This window comes from Typopeltis vanoorti, chromosome 16 (genome assembly GCF_054136105.1).
Source record: "Typopeltis vanoorti isolate ZY-2024b chromosome 16, IOZ_Tvanoo_1.0, whole genome shotgun sequence".
In the NCBI taxonomy this organism is placed as follows: domain Eukaryota; kingdom Metazoa; phylum Arthropoda; class Arachnida; order Uropygi; family Thelyphonidae; genus Typopeltis; species Typopeltis vanoorti.
This window is the reverse complement of record NC_143564.1, coordinates 22,499,585-22,525,068: the sequence shown is the minus strand read 5'-3', so window position 1 is coordinate 22,525,068 and position 25,484 is coordinate 22,499,585. Positions and strand designations below refer to the sequence as shown.

General features: G+C 38.8%; 1 protein-coding gene across 1 annotated transcript in view; it reads left to right on the top strand.

Annotated features, from left to right (window-relative positions):
• The window catches only part of LOC150097890 (sodium/potassium-transporting ATPase subunit alpha-like), a 397,473-nt gene that overhangs the window by 320,927 nt on the left and 51,062 nt on the right, over positions 1–25,484 (top strand). Inside the window, exons 16-17 of the mRNA XM_090406625.1 lie at positions 9,984–10,152; positions 25,206–25,265. Coding sequence (XP_090262751.1) covers positions 9,984–10,152; positions 25,206–25,265 — 229 coding nt within the window. The remainder of the gene's footprint in view (positions 1–9,983; positions 10,153–25,205; positions 25,266–25,484) is intronic.

Genomic DNA, 25,484 nt, shown 5'->3' with positions numbered 1-25,484 from the left:
TGTACGAAATGTGAAATGTTTTATAAGTTTTTGTTAATGCTGTGACAAATGTTCACCCTGTAATTCACTAATGTTGAAGCAGTGTGTTAACTTTTAAGAAGGAGATGAATTTCATTGCACTGCTTATTGGAGGAGGCCTGAAGTAGCTTGAAAGAAATTCTGTCTAGTCTATAGAGCAATGTTTCTGAATTATGTAAATAATAATTAAAGTATATAATCTATGTCGGAAGTCGCCGCTAGATGAATTCGTAATGAGTAGTGTTCGTGCAAGCTCCAGATAAGATAAGTATCATTTTCATTTATCGATACAAATTACTTAATATTGTGTAGTTTTGTTTTATTTGCCTTGCGTATTTTAGTGCGTCTATTTTTGGTGTGTTATAACGTTTAATTTGACAAAACACGTTACAGATAAATATGGCACCTGTGCGTAGGAAAATGGCGGCCAGTAATGAAGGTTCGCCATCGTTATCAAAGAACGGTAGCATAAAAGAAATGAGTCAGTGTACTAGCTGTGAAATGTACGCTTTGCGGAGTGCGGTCGGAGTGTGGTTAGATGATGATAAAGGATTGAATGTGTGTAGAAAATGTAGGGAGAATGCGGAATTGAAGTGTATTTCGGATCGTGAGTGTGATATTTTTGTCAACCTTCAAAATGAAGGAAATAGGGATATGACAAGAAACGGCAAAGTTGTACATGAAAATTGTGAGAGTGTGAATGTAGAAAGTGTGAATGATAGTATAAATGGTTTCTCAGAGAACAAAAAAGATGAGATAGATGCATTGAGTGAGATCGCGTTGTTGAATAGTGCGATAGAAAGAGCAAAACAGCAGCTAGAGTGCATGAACAAAAGTAGACTGAATGAACCAACCAATAATAAAAGGTATGACAGGAAAAATAGATGTATGAATGTGAACATGAACAAAATGAAGGATAGAGTGCTGTATGGAGACTCGTTAGTACGAGGTGTGTTAGTAGAGGATTTGACAAAATCGTACCAACCTGTTGCGACCATAAAGGACGTAACTGCGTCTATTAGAGAGCAAAAGGAAAGGGTGAAAGAAATGATTGTTGTGGCAGGTACGAATGATTTGAAAGGAGATAAAATGGAAATGATAGAAGACCTGAATGAATTGTTTGAGGTAGCAAAAGAAAAGAGTGAGAGAGTTAGAATGATTAGTCTTTTGCCACGGTATGACAGTGAAATGTTTAAAAGGAGGGCTATAATTGCAAATGACTTTATGCGTGGGTTATGTATGACGAGTGGTGTGGAATTTGTGGATGTGTGGAGTGAGTTTGATGGGCGAAAGGATCTATATAAGATGGATGGCTTGCAATTGAATGGTTACGGTGTAAGAAGACTTGAGAAAGTGTTGCTGAATGTAGTGGATGTGCAAATTCAGGGAAACTAGATTTGTTGGGGGGGATGGGTAGAGATACAGTCCTTATGGAGGCAGTTGAATGTAAGAATGAATATAATATGCCAGAGCAAATAAGGACAACAAATCAGAGTGGGATAGTTAATATAAGGCATCAAGGTAGGGTTGGGGCTAATGGGGGTCTTAAATTCATGTACACTAATACTAGGAGTATTAGGAACAAGAAGGAAGAGTTTTTGGCCATGGTTGGCACTTCCAGACCACAGGTTATAGGTATTAGTGAAACATGGCTGACTGTAGATGATATAACTAGTGGGATTGAATGTGATGGGTATAGTGTGTTCAGGAATGACAGAGAGAATAAAATGGGGGGAGGAGTATTGTTGATGATAGCTGATGAGCTCCAGCCAAGGAGAATAGAAGTTGAATTGCAGGATAGAGAAAAGAGCACATTTGAGGCCATTTGGTGTGAGATTGTGGCTAGCAGAGCTAAATATACAATCGGGTGCTGCTATAGACCAGGTGATGGAAAAGATGGTGGTGACAGTATGCACAAGCAAATAGAAGAAATGGGTGGAAGGAGGGTGATTATTATGGGAGATTTCAACTATGGTCGCATTGATTGGAGTGAGGAGAGGACACACGGGAGGAAGGAACTGGAATTTATGCGGTTATTAAGGGATAACTATATGCGACAGCATGTAATGGAAAATACTAGGGGTCAGAGAGTGCTTGACCTGGTAATTACATCTGAGGATTTGGCTGTAACAAATATGACCACATTGCCACCAATCGGTGAGAGTGATCATAGGGTCTTAACTTGGGAGGTGGCTAAAGGTGTAGAATTTTCAATTAAGACAGAGTACATGTGGAATTATCGGGCTGGAAAGTATGACAAGCTTAGGAGTTTGATTGGTTCAGTGCCATGGCATGTACAACTGCAAGGACTAGAAGTTGATAGTGCATGGGAGGTAGTTAAGAAGTGCTTGCATGAAGCAATGGCTGACTGTATACCTAGAGTCCGAATAATAAATCAAGTAGGGGTTAAATGGATGAATAACACCATTAAGCTTGAGTTGCAAAAAAAGAAACAACTATGGAGGGAATTTAAGGAGAAGGGTGACCGGCAGGCACATGAACGGTATAAAGCGCAGGCCAGAAGGGTGATGAGTGTGGTAAGAAAAGCAAAAAAGGATTACGAAAGCACATTGGCCAAGCAGGCTAAAGAGAATCCTAAACAGTTTTTTAGATATGTAGCAAGTAAAAGGAAAAATGTACATGGCAGATTGATTTTAAAGAATGCCAATGGTAGGGAGGTAACTGAATCAGTTGAGATAGTTGAGTTACTGAGTGAGCACTTTGCAAAAGCATATCATCCAGGTGGTGACATTGCAGAAACGAATAAACCACTAGATTATACGGGAATTGTGGTTAATGAAGTGGAGGTGAGTAGTCTATTGCATAACCTCAATGTCAATACATCTGTGGGATTGGATGGTATACCAGCTCGTGTTGTACGAGAAGCAGCTAAAGGATTGTCAGTACCCTTGACCATTTTGTTTAATTTGAGTCTCGGGTCTGGGTTAGTCCCGAGCGGATGGAAAGAGGGGAAAATAGTTCCACTGCATAAAGGTGGTTCCAAGACTGCTGTTGTAAATTACCGACCGATTAGCATATCAGGAATCATTGTCAAGGTCTTAGAGAAAATAGTCAAAAGGAAAATACAAGATTGGATTGAATAAAATGGGATACTGTATCGGGGACAGCATGGTTTTGTGAAGGGTAGGTCATGCCTCAGTAACTTGCTCACGTATTATAACACAGTGACGGCTGAACTGGATAAGGGTAATGGGTTTACGGTGATTCTACTGGTCCTTGCCAAGGCCTTTGACAGGATTCCACATGGAATTCTAATCAGTAAATTGCAACATATGGGAATGGACATAGGGTTGGTGAGATGGATAGGAGGGTGGTTGACGGAGAGATATCAGAGAGTGGTTTACTCGGGAGTAGAGTCCACAAGACGGCCTGTGACTAGTGGTGTGCCACAAGGATCTGTTCTTGGACCACTGCTGTTTAATTTGTTCATAAATGATATAGGAAATGATCTGAGAGGAACAGTTCATTTGTTTGCAGATGATGCGAAGTTGGGTAGGGCAATAGTGAATGCAGATGACGTCAAAATTTTGCAGGATGATTTGGATAGATTGGAGGTCTGGGCTAAGGAGAATGGATGTCAGTTTAATGTGGCAAAATGTAAGGTTATGCATTTTGGGGTGAAAAGATTGGCGGCAGTTTACTGCATTGGTGGAACCCTGCTCCAGGAAATTGATGAGGCACGAGATTTAGGAGTGTTGGTGGATAAGGAATTGAAATTTAGGGGACACATTGCAAAAGTGACCAAAACAGCTCATCAAATCACTTGGTTGCTGAAGAATACGTTGACAAGCAGAGACAAGCAGGTTATTGTTCCTCTCTATCGAGCCTTGATAAGACCCCATCTAGACTACTGTGCTCAGATTTGGTCACCTAGGTTTCTTCTTGATGGGGAGGATGTGGAGAGGATCCAGAGGCGAGTGACCAAGATGATAGCAGGTCTGTGGAATGAACCGTATGAGAACAGGTTGAGGATTTGTGGGTTGCAAAAATTGGTTGATAGGCGGAGGAGGGGAGATATGATTGAGACATTCAAATTACTGAAAGGTTTCTATAAAATTAATTCAGAAGATATTTTTGAGAACAGGGCTGGTTGTGGGAGGACTAGGGGACATCCATGGAAACTGGGCAAAAGTTTGGTTAGTAAAGGTGTTAGAGCTGGGTTCTTTACTTTTAGAGTAGTGAATGAGTGGAATGCGCTCCCTGAGTCTGTAGTGGATGCTGTGACAGTGAATGAGTTTAAGGCGAGGTATGATAGATACTGTATGAATGTCAGATAGTTGTGATGAATATGATTTGGGGCCTCCCTCGATGAGTCTAATGACTCCCTGGAGTTGCCCGCAATAATAGTAATAGTAATAGTAATAGTAATAATATTTCTGAAAAAAAAGAAGAAAAGAAAAAACTTTGTCCACCCATTGCACTAATGGACTATAGTCGTAAGACCCACATGTGTGCCTACACACACAACTTATACTGTATATTAGTGAGTTTATCAGTCTATGAGATATGTGGGGGGGAACTCATACATTTTATTAGGGATACACGAACATTTATTATTTATTTATTAATGATCATTTTTCATGTTTTCATTTTTAACACTTATAGTATGACATGAATCCTTCTTTTTTGAAAACAGACAGCTTCTTTTCTTCCATTATAAACAAATGTTGAGAATAAAAATACATTATTGGGTTTTCCAAATTCAGAATGGTTCCAAAACATTATCAAGATAGACAGAGCAAGTGAGTGAGTGATGTCATATGACACAGTGGCAACTGAGAAAAACTGTTGAAAAACATTAGTGACACATGTTTTAGGTTGCCCCATTGCAATTAGCTGGTTATTTTGTAGTATGTTTTGACTATTATCTAAAGATAAAATGATGTTTACTTGTCCTATTTTCTTGTTGGTCATATTCCATTATGATAATGATAAACTAACAAAACAGGCATTTTTAAGGACTGACATGCCCAACAGATATAACAGGCATGGCAAAAATGCAAAAAAAAAAAAAAAAAAAAAAAAAACTGGGTACAACATAAAACATACATCAAGTTACATATATGAAATTGATGATTAAATTGAAATTTCTCTTCTGTTTCTAATGGTCAATCAAAAATGCTTATTTGTCACATATGAGCACTTTTGCAAGCCCTTACATTTATTACAAATATGTATCTATCTGTCTCTCTGTAAATATATTACAAATACTTTAATATTAATAATATTTACATTAATATCAACCTGGCCAAACAGGCTAGCCAGATTGATGGCGGTTTCACTCTTCATCTTAGAAGCTGTGGATTCAAATACCACTGTAATATATAAGTCTGTAAATGTCCTTAGATGCATGATTTTAATCATGCATCTAAGGACAGTAAAGTGGATGCCAAACAATATTAAACAGGAATTGCATGCGAAAAAGAAGCTATGGGAGAGATATAAGGAGACAGGTGAAGAGGTAATGTAAGTTGGGCAGCAAGAAATATGAGATTTTTGCTTGAGGCTGTACGGAAGAAGACAGAGAGAGGAAAAATAGTGTGCATGTTGCCTAGGTATGATAATGATGAACTGAGCAGAAGAGCGGTGATACTAAATGGCATAATAGCGAGAATGTGTGACAAGAGAGGACTCGTATATGTGGATGCTTTGAGTGCTTTTGAGGAAAGAGAGGAATTGTATGAGAGAGACCGCTTACATTTGAATGAGAAAGGATGTAGGCATCTGGAGAGATTGCTGTTCTGAACGAATCAGTGTGTCCCAGGGAGGATGATAGTAGGGGGTGGCCTCTTGTGGGAATGGATACTTGGGAGAAGGGAGACGATGTCAGGTAACACTGAGCTCAGTGGAGTCTAGAAGGGATAATGCTGAGTATAGAAACAATGGCATTTATATGCTTTATACTAATGCCAGGAGTATCCGGAATAGGGCAGAGGAATTGGTGGCGCAGATAGCATCAGCCTGGCCAAAAATTATTGGGATCACTGAGACGTGGTTGACAGAAGGGGATATAATAACAGGAATAGAAGTAGCTGGGTATAGCATTTTTCGTCAGGATAGGAGGGGAAAGTGTGGTGGTGGGGTACTGCTTATGATAAGTGATGACCTATGTCCTCTAAGAGTGGAAGCTTTGGAAGGAAGTGAGACAAATGATTTTGAGAGCATATGGTGTGAGGTAGAGGTAGGCAAGACAGGATATTTAGTGGGGTGTTGCTACAGACCCAGGAGCACAGAGGATGGGGATCAGGAGATGTTTAGACAGCTAAGTTTGGCAAGTGCAAGAAGAATGATTGTTATGGGAGATTTTAACTACAGTAGTATAAATTGGAGAGAGGAAGATGCATGTAGCAATAGGGGAATGGAATTTCTAGAATTCTTGAGGGACAAATGTCTTAGGCAACATGTAACAGATGGAACAAGAGGTTCAAGAGTTTTCGATTTGGTTATAGCATCAGAAGAGTTGATAATAACTGAGATGACATCTCTCTCACCAGTTGGAGAGAGTGACCATGTGGTTTTGACTTGGAAAATGAATAGACATGCAGGAGTATCAAAGAAACGGGAACTTATGTGGAATTATAAAGCAGGTGATTATAATAGTCTTAGATGTCAACTTCGGGAAGTTTCATGGAGGGAGGAATTGGAATGCTGGGATATCATTAGTGCGTGGGAAATTGTGAAAGAATATTTGTTAGCAGCAAATGTAAGTTGTGTACCACGAGTGAAGAAGAGGATACAATTTGGAGTAAAGTGGATGCCAAACAATATTAAACAGGAATTGCATGAGAAAAAGAAGCTATGGGAGAGATATAAGGAGACAGGTGAAGAGAGGATGCATGAAGAATATAAGACACAGGCCAGAAGAGCGACTAGTGTGGTACGGAAAGTGAAACTGGAAATTGAGAGGGGGTTGGCCCTAAGATCCAAAGAAAATAATAGGGAATTTTTTAGCTATGTGGCCAGTAGGAGGAGAAATGACTGTGGAAGAATGATATTGTGGGATAAAAATGGGAATAGAGTTACTGATGCAGAGGACATAGTGGAATCGTTCAATAAACACTTTATTGGAGTATTTCATCCTAGAGGAGTCAGTTTTAATGCTAGAAGGATAGGGCTGGTTCGAGGTTTAGAGGTACAGGAGGAGAGTGTGTTTCAGATACTGGATGTGAGTAAATCTTTGGGACTGGATGGTATTTCACCACAAGTTTTGAGAGAATGTGCCAGGGAACTGACAGTGCCTTTAACCTGGCTTTTCAGTGAAAGTCTGGCTTTGGCAAAGGTGCCCAGGGAATGGAAAGAAGGTAAGATAGTGCCATTGCATAAGGCTGGTAACAGACTGGAAGTGTCTAATTATAGGCCAGTCTGTGTGTCATCAGTAGTTGTTAAGATCTTGGAGAAAGTAGTGAGGGACCGTATACAACATTGGGCAGATGAGGGTAATGTTATATGTGAGAGTCAACATGGATTTGTGAAAGGGTGCTCTTGTTTTAGCAATATGCTAGTCTTTTATAATAACGTTACAAGGAACATTAGATGAGGGAAAGGCATATTCTACAATTTTCTTAGATTTAGCAAAGGCATTTGACATGGTGCCACATGATAAGCTGATATTTAAGTAGCAGCACATGGGTCTGGATATCAGATTGGTCAACTGGATTCAGGATTGGCTGTCTGATGGAACAGTTTCAAGGAGGCAGAGGGTTACAAGTGGGGTCCCACATCGCTCAGTACTAGGACCTATATTGTTTAACCTTTATATCAATGACATTGCCAGTTGATTGCAAGGGGATATTCAGTTGTTTGCGGATGATGCAAATCTGGGAAGGATTATTAGTAATAGTGCAGATGTGGTAGCCCTGCAAGAGGATTTGAATAAGCTAGATAGATGGGCAAATGAATGGGGGGTGTCGGTTTAATACAGCAAAATGTAAGGTCTTGAGGTTTGGGAAACATCGATGGGATGCTGCATACTCTATGGGAGGAGTTATACTGGAGGATGTAGGGGAGACAAGAGATCTGGGGTTGATGATTGATAGAAACCTGAAGTTTAGGGGACATATTGCAAAGGTGGTGAAGGTAACACAGGGGATTGCTGCAATTATGAGAACGAAGCTGACCTGCGGAATGATAAAAGAGTTATCATTCCGTTGTATAAGACCCTGATCAGACCACACTTGGACTATTGTTCTCAGATTTGTTCTCCAGGATTTGAAGGGGATAAATTAACTGTGGAAAGGATACAAAGATGGATGACAAAGATGGTTTCAGGACTGTACAAGGATAGTTATGAGGATCGGCTGAGGGAATGTGGACTGCAGAATTTGGTGGATAGAAGAAGGAGACGTGATATGATCGAGACTTTTAAACTGTTAAGAGGTGGTTACAGGGTTGACACTGGGGAGTTCTTTCGCTTGGTTGAACAGCGTGAAGGAGTGATGATAAGAGGCCATCCCTGGAAGTTACGAAAGGAAACTGTGAGCAAGAGGGTGAGGAGTGGTTTCTTTGCACGGAGGGTGGTTGAACCATGGAATACATTGCCTGATGGAGTGGTGAGTGCGAGAACGGTCAATGAGTTTAAGGAGTATTATGATAGAGTTTGTGTTTCTTAGGGGGACCTCCCCTATATGAGTCTTGATAAACTTTATGTTCTTAGGAAGGACCTCCCACGATGAGTCTTTTGACTCCATGGAGGCCTGAATAATAATAATAATAATAATAATAATAAGTAATAATAAGTGCTGAGATCTCCTTTCCATGAGAAAAGGCAAGACTGTTTTGGTGGCATTGAACATGACAAGATTGTCATCTCCGTATTGAAGGATAGTATGTAGATCAGTGTTTAAGGTAGGCACTGATCCACATACTGATACATAGTTTCTCAAATGAGTAGAATGGATGGAGAATACTATCATATGCAAAGCTATGAATTGGATTAGTGATGATTGAGAGCAGGGTATTTATGTATAGGAGGAAGAGAGTAGGTGACAGGACAGAGAGCCTTGAGGCACTCCTGTATTGGTGGGGAAGTTGGAAGAGAGGAAGCCATCTAATGACTCAGAGTAAAACCAAAGAGAATGCTGGCTACCCAGTTACTGAAGGTGGCAGCAAGACGAAAGTTTTGCAATTTATTTAACAAGCTTCGATGTCAGACACAGTTGAAAGCTCAAAAAATATCAATAGTGGCAGCACAGGATTCTTCAAATGTTTCCATGGTTCATCCAGTGATGAGTGATGTAACAGGTCAGCTATGGATATTGATTGGCAGAATGCAAAGTGGTGGTTGCTGTTTACTTGGTGCACCTCTAAGTAGTGGAGAAGTTGGTTATTGATGACTTTCTCCATTATTTTTTGAGTGGATGGAGATGATTTCAGTTGAAAGGTAGTTTGACAATAGACTACTATCTCCTTTTTTTGAAATAGAGGCAAGATTTCTGTTGTTGGCTTTTATAAAATTAGGGTTTATATAAAAACCGACTTTTGAAAAAACTGGTTTTCAAATTCTGGTATTTCCAAAAAACCGGTTAAACTAGTTTTCACATTTTTACAAAAATATATATATATATAATTAAAACAGTAAAAAATATTTATACTTATTTTAAAAAATTTTTAAGTTTATTTAATATTTATGGAACTACAAAAATATAAAAACGTGTAATGGCATAGATTGATAACCAAACTGGTTGGTGTGTTCCATTAAGCCAAGCCATTCAGAATAGCTTTTATGTTTGTATAAATTATTCTAAATTTTCTGTTTGTGTAACTGACATAAATAAATGCCTTATTTACATCACTTACACACATATGTGAATGCTTAAAAAGATTATTAAACCACTACATACATAGCAATCTGTTCAAATTAGCAAATCATTTTAGGTTATATTATTATAATTTTTCTTTTTTTTCTGTAAATTTATACATATAAATGTATGGAAATATTTTATTAGGACGTCTGATTTTTGACAACTTGAAAAAGTCTATTGCCTATACATTGACAAGTAATATTCCTGAGATCACTCCATTTTTGCTTTTCATTTTGGCTGATGTACCACTGCCACTTGGGACTGTAACAATATTGTGTATTGATTTAGGAACTGATTTGGTAAGTAAAATAATGTGGCATGCTTAAGGGATAAATCACTGTTAGCAAAGAATGTCTATTGAAAAGAAAATTTGTTTCTTAGATTGTTTTATTAGTAGTATTGAGTATCATTGCAGGAATCCAAGAAGTCTCAAGACTCATGGGAAAGGTTCATCCAGTTTATAGACTCCAGTGTCTGTCATACCATCTTGAATTCTTTGTTAGTACATTCACTATCTGCTATGATAGTGCATTCCACTTGCCCATAGCCGTCCATGGATGGGGGGCAGAAAAAATCCTTACTTCTTTGCTTACAAATAATTTTTTGCAAATTTCAGGGTTGGCATCTTATTCTTCCATCACTGCCATACTCTGCAGTACCTCCCTATGTCTGTCTAAGAAGCTCCTCATAGGAGACGTCTCAAAGTATTTTTTGATAAGTCTCAATCATATCATCTTCCCTCTGCCAGTTATCAAGCTCTGCATTTCACACATTCTCAGTCTGCTCTCATGGCTAAAGTTCCACTAGATATAGTCACAGAAATATCCTAGAAATCATTACTAAATCTGTATGTATTAACTCAAGGTATAAAAGATTTCTATACAAGATTTCTCAGAATATCTCTAAATGATAAGTACTCAAAACATGAAAGAAACTGCATGTTATTGATGAGGTACATATATACATATATTTTGTTCAGCATGATTGGAGCTTTGCAGGTTTTCTGTGTATTTTTTCCTATTATGTACATACCTACCCATATATATATACACCCATATACCTATCCTTACAGATATAGAAACCTTAATTCTCTTTTCTACTTTAAATGAATTATAATTCCTTACCAAGCCTTAGTTCTCTAAGAAAGGAATTTTCAAGAGAAAAATCCTTTTCCCTATTGACCATTCTTCGTTATTTCTTCCTATTCACCTACACTTAAGGTCAGTAGTGCAAGCAAATTCTCAAGTACATCAGTAACTGATTTTGAAAGGGACAAATACAGGAAATTGCATTATTCTCAAATGGCACTCATTCTTTCTAGTTCTTTGACAAAGCTGTTGGTTTTATCTTTTGGTCCAACCTTACTTCCATCTCTTTTGCACTTGGATAATTCTACTTGATCATTACCCATAGAAAAAGTGACCTCCTAGCATTTCACTTTTCCTCAAATTCTTGCACATAATCTTATTAATCCCAAATGTATGGCATTCAGTTCTTCTTTTGATTTTTCACCAGAAAGGGATGAGCTAGTCCAATTTGGTACCCAAAAAAAGTGTCTTTGGTACACAAAAAAAATGCCATCAGGACTGGGTCTCAGTCCTGATGGCATTTCACTGAATTTTTATTTTCCAGATTGAATCCTGTTTTGTGTTGCTTTTTTTTTTAAATAAACTATTTTGTTTTATGTGCAAAAGTTTACAACCTTTTGTAGATAGGATACTCACAGAAGGATTATTTCTATTTTTATCAATTGTTATCATTTTTGTATTTTTTATTCATCTTTGAACCAGTCCATAAATCCTGCTGTAGAGACCAAACATGGAACTTTTTTTTAAGCCACTTCAGTAAATGAGGCAGTGTTCTTACACTGGGTGATGAAATTCATCTACCACCTAAAATTGATGACACAGGAAATCATGTGAGAATAGAGATTGATAATTTGGTAGTACTTAGGAAACTGCCTAATTTCAGTGTAGATATGGCCACTGGATTAGATGGGATATCAGCCTCTGATTAGACTGTTTAACTTTAAGCCTCAGCTCTGTTTAAGTTCCTAGGGAGTGAATGGAGAGTGAAATAGTTCCATTGCATTTTTAAAAGAGGCTCCAAGAGTGAGGCAGCAAATCATAGGCTAACCAGTGTTTGAAGAATGATGGTAAAGATATTGGAAAAGTCATTCAAAGACAGAACTCAGGAATCAGTGGATAAGAATATGATACTTTATTGTGGTTGAGGGGGGGGGGGACAACTTGGCTTTGTGAAAGTTAATCATCCCACAGTAATTTACTCGCTGTGTATAATAGAGTAATGGTTGAGTTGAATAAAGGAAATGGCTACATGATAATACTGTTAAAGTTTGCAAAGGCATTTGACAGGCTACCACATGAAATACTGCTACATTGTGAGGATTGATATGAAGCTGATGATATGGATACAAGGATGGCTGATGGACAGACACCGACAAATAGTATATGGAGGAACTGAATCCTGATGAAATAGGTGAGTAGTGGTGTATTGTGAGGCTCTGTGCATTGATCACTGGTATTTACTTTGTACAACATAAATGACATAGAAAATGATTTAAAGGGACATATTACTTTATTTGCTGCTGACATTGCAAAATAGGATGGTATAATAGTTAATCATGTGATGTAAAGAGATTGCAGATGGTGAAAAGATTTCAAGCTATGGAGATGCATGAATGTGTGGAAATATGTACTACACTGATTGATCTATGTTCCATCAATTTGATGAAGCTATGAATTTGAGGGGTGTTGGTGGATAGGAAGTTAAAGTTCAGAGGTCATATTTCAAAAGTGACCAGGATAGGCCTTAGGATTACTTGGTTATTGGAGAATATACTGACAAGCAGAGATAGAGAAGTTATCATTCCTCTTGATTAAGCTTTGATATGTTCACATCTGGATTGCTATGCAAAGGTGTGGTCATTTGGGTTTCTTGGGGATAAGGAAGTGGTGGAGAGGATCTGGAATCTAGTGACCACAATGTGGTGAAAAGTCTGTGGAATGTTCCCCACAATGATAGATTGAGAAATTTGGGATTACAGAAGTTGTTTGACAAGCAGAAAAGCAAGATATAATAGAAATATTTAAGCTACTAAAAGGATTTTATGGGTTGATTTAGAGGAAATTTTTCACCTCTTGGCTAGTTTTAGCAGAAGTGGTCATCCATGGAAATTGAGTAAGAGTACAGTTAGCAATGGAACTGATGTCGGGAATCAACAGTGTGGTATGCTAAATTTCAGTGAAGTCATTGAGTTTACATCATTCAAATCCTTTGCCTACACCTGAATTCATACTGGTGGGTCCATTAGTATATCTCCCACTCAATAGGCATTATTAACTGAGTGGTTTTTCTAAATGAAAGTGGTATATCTACCAGTCTAATGCTACTACTTTGCACTAGTCAGAAACCATATTTGAACTCCAGATCAAAGACTTTATTTACTTTCTCACCATTTCTTTCCAGCTAATAACTAAAGGGGTGTTTTTACAATTACATCATACATTGTGGAGAGATCTAACATATTTTCCTTTTGAAGGTGCAACTTGAAAATATTATTCCAGAGACTGGCTGCTAGATGAAGGACCAAACCTAATGGGATACTTCAGGAAGCTTCTGGATCAGAAGATAATAAATAATCTTTCAGCCGCTGTTCTGTCAGGTGAACCCAAAGGGAATATGTAATGAATTCCACTGAGATCATAATTTGCAAATAAGTTGTATGAACTAATTATCATTATTACTGTTATCTCTGTGAAGTTATGAGACTCATTGTAGAAGTCTTGCTCTAACCATTATTCATTCAGTGGCGGCCGGTGAAAATTTTAAGTGGGGGTGCTGCATATACAAAATAAAAAAAAATCTTTTTTTTCTGATCGTAACCAATTTATTAATAAATAAATTTACATATTAAAAAATTGCTTTATTAAAAATATTTCAATTTATCTGTATGCATGTGTGCAGTGTTGGAATCACTTGTAACGTGCAATGACAAGCGCAAACAAATATCGGCAGGTCTAGCTGCAATTGGCCGAACGCGATAATTCTGACACTTATATAATTCTTATATAATATAATATGATCTATTCTGACATTTATATAATTTGTTTCGTGTAACGATAATTGAGAAAATATAATTTTTTTCATATTTTCAACAGTGATACGCGTCATAATTCAGCCTTATATCTATAATAAATAAATAATTATATGCTATTTTAACAAAATAAAATAAGATTTACAAAAAAATAGTTCACCCTCACCACAAACATGCACCAATAATAAAAGTTTCGTATCTCACAGAAATAATGCCGCAAGCATACGATATATCTGTAAGCGACACTGCCCAAATAAGCAGTGTTGGAATCACTTGTAACGTGCAAGCGCAAACGAATATCGCCGAGTCTAGCTACAATTGGCCAGACGTGATAATTCCGACACTGTGTTAGATCGCAGTGCATTTGTTTCATAATCTAAAGCGTTAATCGAACAATTCCAATTATTAACTATTCAATCAATGTCAAAACATAAGCTGTAACCTTTAATATGTATTGCATTTATATAATTCTATAAGCATTGTTATTATTTATAAACACAGACAAAATTTAATTTTTTCATTTTTTCTTTGGGGGTGCTGCAGCATCTTAGTGCTTATGTATGAGCCGCCACTGGTTCATTTACAACCTCAGGTATAACCATTTCCACTCACATGTCAAACAACCTATTGCACTCATTCACTCTGCTCCATGCAAACAGCTCTAGTTCTTCCAGCCTTATTAACAGTATTCTTGCTCAAACTTCCAAATGTTATTCCTCCTTTCTGTCATATACTGAAAAATTTCTTCATCTATTCTATAAAACTTCTTTAGTAACCTAGGTTTTTTATCATATACCCTCTTTTCTGGCTATCAGTGAAACTTTGTAACGCCCAGAATATTTAATTTGTTCTCATAGATGAAATTTGTTTATGAAGATAAACAGACTAAGATGGTGTTGTTTCACACTTCTACCATCTTGGTCATTGACCCTCATAATAATAACTCATGATAATAACTTTTTTTATCCCTACATATTAGTATGATTTTCAACATGAAAATGATCCTTTGTGCTGTTTTGCACTTTTGCAATATGTTTCTTTAAGTTCCTGTTCATCATTACCACCCAAATCACGAATTCATATTTTTATGCAATCCCCTATCAATATAGTGCCCTCTCTCAATGAGTCTTTGGATTCTCTGGAGGTGTCACGTAATAATAATAGTGCACAGTTCATAATCTTCTCAGCTAAAAAATAAAACATCTCTTTGCGACAGTGAACTCATAACTATTATCCATGCCTGTTAAGTTGATCCAAATCATCCTGCAGGATCTCTACATTGCCTTTATTTACTATGCAGTTTGTATTTTAAAATCATCAGCAAATATCTGGATATTTCCCTTCTAATCTCAAATATCGTTGTACATTGAACACTAATGAACATAGTACAGAGCCCTGTGGCACACCACTAATCACCAACCTTCTCCTTTTTTTATTCTTTTTCACCATATTTGCTTCATGTCCATCCCTATTTGTTCCATTTGCATTACAGAGTTCTGTATAGTATCCTGTACAGTAGGGGGTTCCAAACTTTTTCAGCATACCATTACAAAACTAAGTTCATGTACCACTAATGGGTTTCAACTTGGGGGGTGTTAATTTTTCACCATGATTATTTGACACCTTGAAGGTTTATGTATAGAAAGATGGTAGTTGTGTGGTGGTCACTGCAGTTCTGTTTCCTTGCCATATTTAGCTGGTTAACTGGACCAAAATAACAATATCAGTATGAAACAATTATGAAGTGCTGATAATAAAAGTCCATGATATTTTGTATATTACATGTTTTATTTTCTATCAACCAACTGTATGCAACTGAGCAGCAGCTCACATACCATACTTTGGGACCCCATGTTGCACAGGATTAGCTGACAACTCTAGTTTCCCTCCACTAATAATCTCGCTCATCCTTCTCAGTATTGCAGAGATCCTCTTGGATACCTTTACCACCTTTGCAATATGTTCCCTGAATTTCAGGTTTCTATCAATCAAATCCCTTGCCTTCCCCACTTCCTCCAGTACAGTTCCTCCAATAGAGTATGCAGCTTCCCATTGATCTATCTCAAGCTTCAAGAATTTACATTCAGCTGCATTAAACTGAGACCCCATTCATTTGCCTTCTCATCAGTTTATTCAAATCTCTTGCCCTGAAAGAGGATTTGAATAAACTGGGCAGACAAACTATTACTAATCACCCTTCTCAGCTTCACATCATCTGCAAACAACTGAATATCCCTCTGCAATCTGGGGGGGGGTGGGGGGGGGGGGGGGTGGGGGGGGGGGGGGGTGGGGGGGGGGGGGGGTGGGGGGGGGGGGGGGTGGGGGGGGGGGGGGGTGGGGGGGGGGGGGGGTGGGGGGGGGGGGGGGTGGGGGGGGGGGGGGGTGGGGGGGGGGGGGGGTGGGGGGGGGGGGGGGTGGGGGGGGGGGGGGGTGGGGGGGGGGGGGGGTGGGGGGGGGGGGGGGTGGGGGGGGGGGGGGGTGGGGGGGGGGGGGGGTGGGGGGGGGGGGGGGTGGGGGGGGGGGGGGGTGGGGGGGGGGGGGGGTGGGGGGGGGGGGGGGTGGGGGGGGGGGGGGGTGGGGGGGGGGGGGGGTGGGGGGGGGGGGGGGTGGGGGGGGGGGGGGGTGGGGGGGGGGGGGGGTGGGGGGGGGGGGGGGTGGGGGGGGGGGGGGGTGGGGGGGGGGGGGGGTGGGGGGGGGGGGGGGTGGGGGGGGGGGGGGGTGGGGGGGGGGGGGGGTGGGGGGGGGATGCGACCTATGCAGGGTTAAACTCATTCACTGACAATGCATTCATCCACTTGTTCACTGTTCTCCAAGCAAAACAAGTAAGTGCATAAACCTTAAACTTGGCAACATTAAACCAGCAACCATTATCTTTTGACCATAGTGTTAGCCTATTCAAATCTTCCTTCTGGCTGTTTACCTTAGTGTCCTTAGTGTGATTTGCTGTTGCCCTATCCCAGCTCAGCATTCAACAAATAACTGGATATTCCTCTTCAGATCATTCCTGATATCATTAATATACAGATTAAAATGTGTTTTGTGAAGATAGAAAAGGCAAGAAATTAGGTGGAGTGATGTTGATGATAGTAAAAAGGAGTTGTGGCATGCAAGGGGGGAAATAGTGTCAGTGATTCTAAGGCAGTATGGCGTGAGATAAATGTAGATAGAATGAAATATTTAGTTCGATGTTGTTATAGACCTGGTAATGCAGAGGACAGTGAGATGCATAAGCAAATTGGCTAAGCCAATAGGAAACATGACCATTATGTATGATCAAGACAGACATACAAGTTAGTAAGGGGATTGTTATAGGATTAACGTTGAAGAGATTATTCATAAAATGGTGGGATATTTGAGAAGAACAAGCGGTCATCCCTGGAAGCCATAAAGCCATATAAAAAGGGTGTGAACAAGGGAGTGAGATTCAGGTTTTTTGCATGGAGAGTTTTGAAAGATTGGAATGCATTGCCTGAGAACTTGGTGTCTGCAGAGAATTTGAATGTGTTTAAGGAGCAGTATGATGAGCTTTGTGTATGACAAAAGGGACCTCCTAGATGAGTCCATGACTCCATGGTCTCTTAAGATAATAATAATAATTATGGGTGGTTTTAATTATAATAATATAGATTGGGATGATGAGATAGCAGGAGTAACAAAAATTAATTTCTCAAGTTTTTAAGGGACAGCTACCTTAAAGCAGTATATAACAGAGGACATGCAAGGATAGAAGGCCTTGGATTTGATCATCCCATCAGAAGATGTCATTATAAATGCAGTGTTGAATCACCCTCTGGTTGGTGAAAGTGACCATGAAGCAATTACCTGGATGGGTGTCAGCTATTTGAGGACTGTGAGGAAAGGATATATGTGGCACTACAAGGCTGGTGATTATAATAAAGCTCAGGAGACAGCTTGCAGCTATATCATATCATGAAATGAGGAGCTGAGTGGAAAGGAGATTGATGGTTCTTTGGCATTATTCAAGAGCTATCTGGAAGAAACTGTCTAAGTGTATTCCTATGGTCAGAAGGTTTAATAAGGTAGGTGTTAAACAGATGAACAAAGAGATTAAGCATGCAGTCTGGAAGAAGAATGCATATGGCCATAGCATAAAATGAGGGGTAATAATCTATCGCATGACGAATACAAACAACAGGCAAGGATGAGGACTCACTTGGTAAGCGTACAAAAAGTGCAGCGATAGCCACAGTTAGCTAATGAACCCATTAAAAAAATAAATAAATAAATAAACGAGAAAGATTTTTTATATGTGGGCAGCAAAAGAAAGAATGAGCATGGAATGATGACACCGATCAAAAAAAAAAAAATGGTAAAAGAATAACAACTGCTGTAGAGGATATAGTTGAGATATTAAAGAAACAGTTCATAAAGGTATTTCGTTCCCATGAATGTGACATCATTATCATAATCATCCAGAGTTTGAGTGCAGTAGAAAGGGAAGAGGAGAGACTGATTTGTGAGCAAGCAGAAGGAATTTGAAGAATTGAGTAAACTTGATGTTAATAAGACTGTGGAATTTGATGATATATCACTATCTGTTTTAACACATTGGGCCATGTTCCAAAGGATAGGAAGGAAGCCAGGATTCTGTTCCTCAAGCTAACTTAAACTTCAAATTAAAGGCCAGTTTAACCACAACATCTGACACAATCCATGTCTGATGTTGTGGTTAAATTATTGGAAGGTTAGTGAGGACCAAAATCCAATTGGGTTGACAAAACAGTGGCATTCTCTTTGATAGATAGCATAGTAGGTGTGCTAAAAGAAAATTATGTTTTAGTAATCTGCTTACTTATTACTATTTAGGAAAATAAATAAATAAAAAAACGAGAAAGTTTTTTTATATGTAGGCAGCAAAAAGAGTCATTAGATTCATCGGGGAGGCCCATCTTAAACTACACAAAGTCTGTTATATGTTCCTTAAACTTGTCCACTGTTTGTGCTCTCACTACCCTATCAGACAATGCATTCCAAGGTTCAACCACTCTCCATGCAAAAAAGCCACTCCTCACCCTCTTTCTCACCACTTCCATTTGTAACTTCCAGGGATGGTCCCTTGTCCTTGCTACTACCGCTTGATCTACCATACATAAGAACTTCCCAATGTCTTCCCTGTAACTACCATTCAACAGTTTAAATATCTCTTTTAATCATATCATTTTTCCTTCTATCCACCTAAACTCTGCAGTCCGCATCCCCTCAGTCTATCCTCATAGCTAACATTGTACAGTCCAGATATCATTTTTGTTATCTGCCTTTGCATCCTCTTCGAGGTTAATTTATCCCATTCAAATCATGGAAGCCAAATCTGAGCACAATAATCCAGATATTTTTTTGTATGATTGTGTGGTATTTTGTTAAGATTTTATTATCTCAGTATTGTATCCAGCTCTATTTATTGTATTCAAAATGGTGGCTGCCAGTTTAGCACCTCACCTCACCCAGACCATCACCATTTAAAGACTACGTTATTTTAACATAGTTGATGATTATGCAGCTTGCTCTGCATGTGGTATGTATGCATCCCATTGTTTAAAATTGTGAGAGGTGCAGGACAGGAATGTGTATGTGTGTGTATAAAATGTAGGCAGTGGGAGGTGCTTGGAAACATAAGTATCTCGATCTTGGGATTTAGCTGCACAGATAGTGCTTCAAAAACAGTAGAAATTCAATTTGTGGATTATGGTAGTTTCTTGTGGAGGGTGGAAAAAATATTAAAGAATTAAAGACCCACATATGGATTTAGCCTTCGGCAGTGTATCAGATGGAGATTATTTGTCTGATGGCTATGATTGTGTGTGTGTGTGTGTGTGTGTGTGTGTGTGTGTGTGTGTGTGTGTGTGTGTGTGTGTGTGTGTGTGTGTGTGTGTGTGTGTGACGATAAATTGAAAATAGAATGAATGAACATATGAAAAATATTTTCATTCATTCTTTCCATATGAATACGAAAATAGAATTAAAAAAAAAATGTTAATCTGTAAATAGAACTGCTGAGAAAGGAGATGGAAAGAATGGAAATTGAGTTGAGGAAGGTGAATGAAAGAGGATGGAGATGTTGGCTAGTGCAAGAAGAATGAGAGTAAGTATCATCAGAGATCAAGAGAGAGAGAGAGAGGAAGGTGAGAGAATGGAAGAGACAGGAAGAGTGAAAACTGCAGAAAGGCAAGAGAGTATGAAAGCAAGGAATAGAGACATGAGAGGAAGAGTGGGAGAGAAAGGAGCGAGGGATTGGAAGCTGTAAGTGTCAATGAGAGAAGGGAATGACTGTTTGGAGTGTCATATATGGAGATTCAATAATTCATGGTGTGCAGAGTAGAGTACAAGCAGAGTGCTTGTCTGTTAGAACAGTAGAGAGTATGGCACTGGCAGTGAATAGAGATAAAAATGTGGAAGAGATGATAGTAATGGTTAGGACAAATGACCTGAGAGCATGAATCGTGTAGCACAAGATTTGGGGTTGATATTAAGAGATATTACAGCAGAAATGTGTCCAAGGAAAGATAACGAGTGTCTCTGGTATGGTAATGTGGTGTGGAGAAGAAGAAGAGGAGTGTTGATAATGAATGACATAATAGCAAGAATGTCTAGGAAAAGAGGTCTGGTATATGTCGATGCATGGAGTATATTTGCAGATAGAAGGGAGTTGTATGCAAGAGATGGATTACAATAGAATCCATCTCTTGCATACATCAGTAGAAGGATGCAGGCATTTGGAGAGACTGTTGCTTTCTGACCAAGTAAGTGTGTCGTGGCAGGGAATGAGAATTGCACAGTTGGAATGTAGCAGGGATGGCCTCATGTAGGGATAGTGGCTTGAGAAATGAGAGGGAAATACACTATTTCAGAGCCAGTTGGAATATGAGGGGAGTAATACTGCCTATAAGAATATTGGCAGTGCACTAGATTTTCTGTATACAAATGCTAGGAGCATTAGACTTAAGGGGAATGAGTTTGTGGAATTGATTGATTTGATCTCTCCAAAGTTTGTTGGTGTCATTGAAACTTAGTTAAGAGAGAAGGATGTTCTAACAGGGATAGCAGTTGAAGATTATATTGCACATTTTGGCAGGATAGGAAAGGTGAACGTGATGGTGCTGAAGTGTTAATCGTGATAGATGAATTGTGTCCTCTCAGGGTAGAGAATGTCAGTGGAGATAACACTGAGAGTATTTAAATGCGTGGATAGGCTTATGTGTTCATCAGACATGTTGTAATAGATTTAACGGTATTGATATGAACACAGATGGATAAGAAAATAACTATTTATTGACTTAAAAGCTAATATTTTGCTGGTATTATATCCAGCATCTTCAGAGCACACAACACAAAGTTCGTTACAAATGCAAGACAACCACAATCCGATGTAACAGTGGGGCTAGTATAAGTAATTGCAGCGTGCAACACAAGACTAAAGTCCTAATAGGGCGCCATCTAGGTTAAAAAAAAAAATTTTTTAAAAAAGTAGTTCAAAGTTTTGAAATAGTAGTCCAAGTCTTAGAAAGTTTGAAAAAAAATAAAATAAAATAAAAGTAATAAATATTAATTTGGACTTAGGATGACTGTCTCCCAAATCTTTGGTAGATTTATACAGCCATACTTGTTGTTAAGGTTTGGAGTATGTTTTAAGGCTTCTGTTGATTCCAGGAACAACCTCTCTGACTTGTGGAAGCTTTTGTGCATTACTTTTTGTTTTTTTTCAATTGGTCCTGTGTGCTGGGGTATCCAAATCATGGTCTGCCAGACCCGACTAGCCATAGCGAAAGTGTCGGATATATTTTTTTGTGTTCACTGAGATGGATGTCCACAGTTCTTCCTGTCTGTCCGTAGTAGGCTTGATAGAAAGAACAGGGCACTTCATAGACTCCTGGATGTGATAAAGGAGTGCATTTGTCTGTAGGTGAATGGATGAGAGCTGCTAATTTCACATAAGGTTTAAATATGGTGCACAGTTAATCGTGGTGGACAGACTTATGTGTTCGTCGAACATGCTGTTTATTATTTTAACGGTATAATAGAACACAGAAACTAAGTAATCAAGTTAATAAATTAATTATTTACTTAGTTTCTGTGTTCTATTATACCGTTAAAATAATAAACAGCATGGTGCACAGTTAATGTTTGTTAAGCATCCTAGATATCTTTTCAGATGTGCCTTTAATGTATGGGATGGTGATAGTTTTGTTGTAGTCTTCTGTGGTAGATAGAGGGGGTATGTTATCTATCTTATGGGGATTATAACCATTGGTTAAGAAGGTGTGACGTAGGTGAGAAAGTTCAGCAGTGAGAGCAGTGTCATTGGAACAGATTGCTCTTGCTCTATGGGTTAGTGTTTATAAGATACCATATTGTTAAGAAGGGTGATGGTGTGATTGTTTATGTAAGTATCTTCCCAGAGACTAGGTTTGAGAGTGGCTGTGTAGACAGTTTGTTTTTTCCAGATGTTCTATGTAGAAGTTGGCTAAGGGGGGAAGAAAGGGGGCAACCCTTTGGCTATGCTATGTTGATGATGTGTTTGCTATTTGGCCACATAGCCCAGACGCATTGAATACATTTTTTAATGCATCTAAATAGCCAGCACCCTAAAATCAACTTTACAATAGAACTAGAAGCCAATGACTGCCTACCCTTCCTGGACACACTGATCACACGTCTTCCAGAAGGTTCCTTATCATTTTCAGTTTATAGAAAACCCACACATATAGGGAGATACTTAGTCTATATTGCCATAATTAAAATCGTCCATAATGATCACTTCTTTTCTTATTTGCTTGGCTAATTTGATTATACATTTCATAGTCACAACCATCCACATTACCTGGTCTATAACAACATCCAACCAAGTATTTCATTCCATTCACCTCTATCTCACACTATACTGCCTCAAAACCACTGGTACTATCTCCCTCTTTCATCTCTACTTTATATGGACATAACTCTTTTTCTATCATCAATAGCCCGCCCTCTCTTTTTATCCCTTCTATCCTCACGAAACACATCATATCCTTCTGTCTCTATTCCTGTCAGGATGTCGTCTAACCATGTCTCACTTATTCCAACAATTTGTGGGTGAACAGACTCAGTGCAACCATTTCATCTGCCTTGTTTCTTACACTTCTAGCATTTTTATACAAACACAACAGCTAATTCCTGGATCTACAGCTAGTTCCACTGATACCACTCATTCAGTGTGATCTCTCCATGCTCTACTGGGACCATTTCCCTTTCTGCTTATTCATTTTAGAACCCTTTTCAATTCCAACTGTTTTCTCTTGATCCCAGGTCATCCCATTCCTTTCCTATTTACACATTCTCTCACATCTGCTTGGAGCACCCACCTTTCTCATGCTGTGTACCCCTGTCCATCCTGAGCCTCCCTGATTCCCTGTTCCTCTTGCACACCCATTCTTTCATTTTCCATAGTCATGCCACTCACTTCCTCATTCATAACCACCTCTTCAATCTCTCTCTCTCTCTCTCCTATCTCACTCTCCTGCTCTTCCACATCACTTTCCACTTGATCTGATTCATTCTCTGTACTCACTTCTCTACCTTCCAGCAGCACTCTCCAAGCGACTCACCATAACCACTCAAATGCAGTCCATCTCTCTTATATAGTTCACTTTGTCCTTCAAACTCATTCCACACATTAACAAACTGTATACTCCCCTCTTCTCACACATTTCAGCCAACATATCATTCATAATCCTTACTCTCCACCTCATCTCACCATAGTCATACCTAGGCAACACGCTTACTACCCTTCCTGTCACACTATTCTCTTTTAACCATCTAAGCCGCCTTCTGATATCCATTCTGCCATGCTCTTTGTCCTCTGTCAAGTTATTTGTACCTATTAAAACCATCAACTCCTTTGCTCGCTCCCTCCTCATATCCAATGTCTCAATCACTCTACTCATTTTACCGCCTGGAAAACATACCTTGTGCATGTCATCCAGCACACCTTTAATAATGGAGTCACCATTATATGCCACTCACTTGTCTTTTGTTAACTCTTTCGTAGCTACTTGATTTGTTTTAATCGTTTTCACCCGAATTTTCTTAATTTCACTCCTCATGCATTTCATCTCTTGCCTCATCCAACCCAATTCAACTTTCAAATCTTGTGTCACATTCTCTCTATTATTTAATCTTTCTTATTTTTGAACTCTTGACCACCGCTTCACACTTTCACTCTCATTCATCCTTTTGAGTTTCCATAATTTCGGCCCATGTGTCCAACTTTCGCTATCATTCATTCTTTTGATTTTTTCCACTATAAAACCTTTCATCATCACGCTATTTTTGGTTTCTTTCATTCTCTCAATTTCGTTGCCTTCCACCACATTTTCCTCTCTTTTGTTCTTTTTCACCATCCATTATGGTTTTCACATCACTCGTTTTCTTTTTAAATGATTTTTTAACACTTGTTCACCTTTCTTTCACACCATTCTTCTCTTTAAAACGAGCAATCATTCTTCCCGCGACATTCTCACTACTAACACTTCTGTCATCAATTTCATATTAGCACTTATTGAATGCTCATTTAGCTTACACTTCGCACACATCCTCCTTCCATCTGCCCTAAAGGTCCACAAATCATCTGTGTAATCAAAAGAATACATGTAGCACACCTTACACTTCACAAAATGACTGAAGTGTAAAGTCATGTAATGTTAGGTGTAAAGTTAAAGTCGTGCAATGACAAAGCGACCACCATCTTTCCTCTGCCGGTTACTACTCTAAGGTCTGTTAACAACGAATTTGTAATTAAGTTTAGACAAAATATCCCACACACTAATAATACTAGTAGTGCACGACTTTTATAGCAGTTCTTCCTCAAACAATCACTCATATACAATTAATTATTTCAAGATTAACTTATCTGAATCTGGAGCTCTTCTTACACACCCCCACTAGGGTTGCCTCATGAGCCACCTCTCTTTTTTGACAAATATGACAAATAAAAGTTATGACAAGTTACGACAGTTAAATTACATTTATTTAACTATTTTTGTAGTTCGTCATAAAACACTTCAGAATCCGCTTTCCTACATTCTTCATGGGCAGGTGAGAAGGTTAAATAAGGTAGCTGTGAGATGGATGAATAAAGAGATTAAGCATGTGATACAGAGAAAAAGGGCATTGTGGAGGCATCATAAGGGAAGTGGAAATAACCAATTCCATCTGGTCTACAAAGACCAGGCAAGGAGGGTGGCTTGGTTGGTGAGGGTAGCTAAAGAGTGGTATGAACAGCAGTTAGCTAATGAAACCAAAAAGAATCCTAAGGAGTTCTTTTGATATGTAGCCAGCAAAAGAAAGAATAATTATGGAAAGATGACATTGATAGGAGAAAATGGTATAAAAACAGCTGTTGCAGAATGTGTGGTGGAGATACTTAATGAGCAATTCATAAAGGTCTTTCAGTCTCATGAATGTGACTTCATGGCGAGATTGAGAGCAGTAGATGATAGAGAAGAGAGACTGACTGCAAGTGAGCAAAAGGTGCA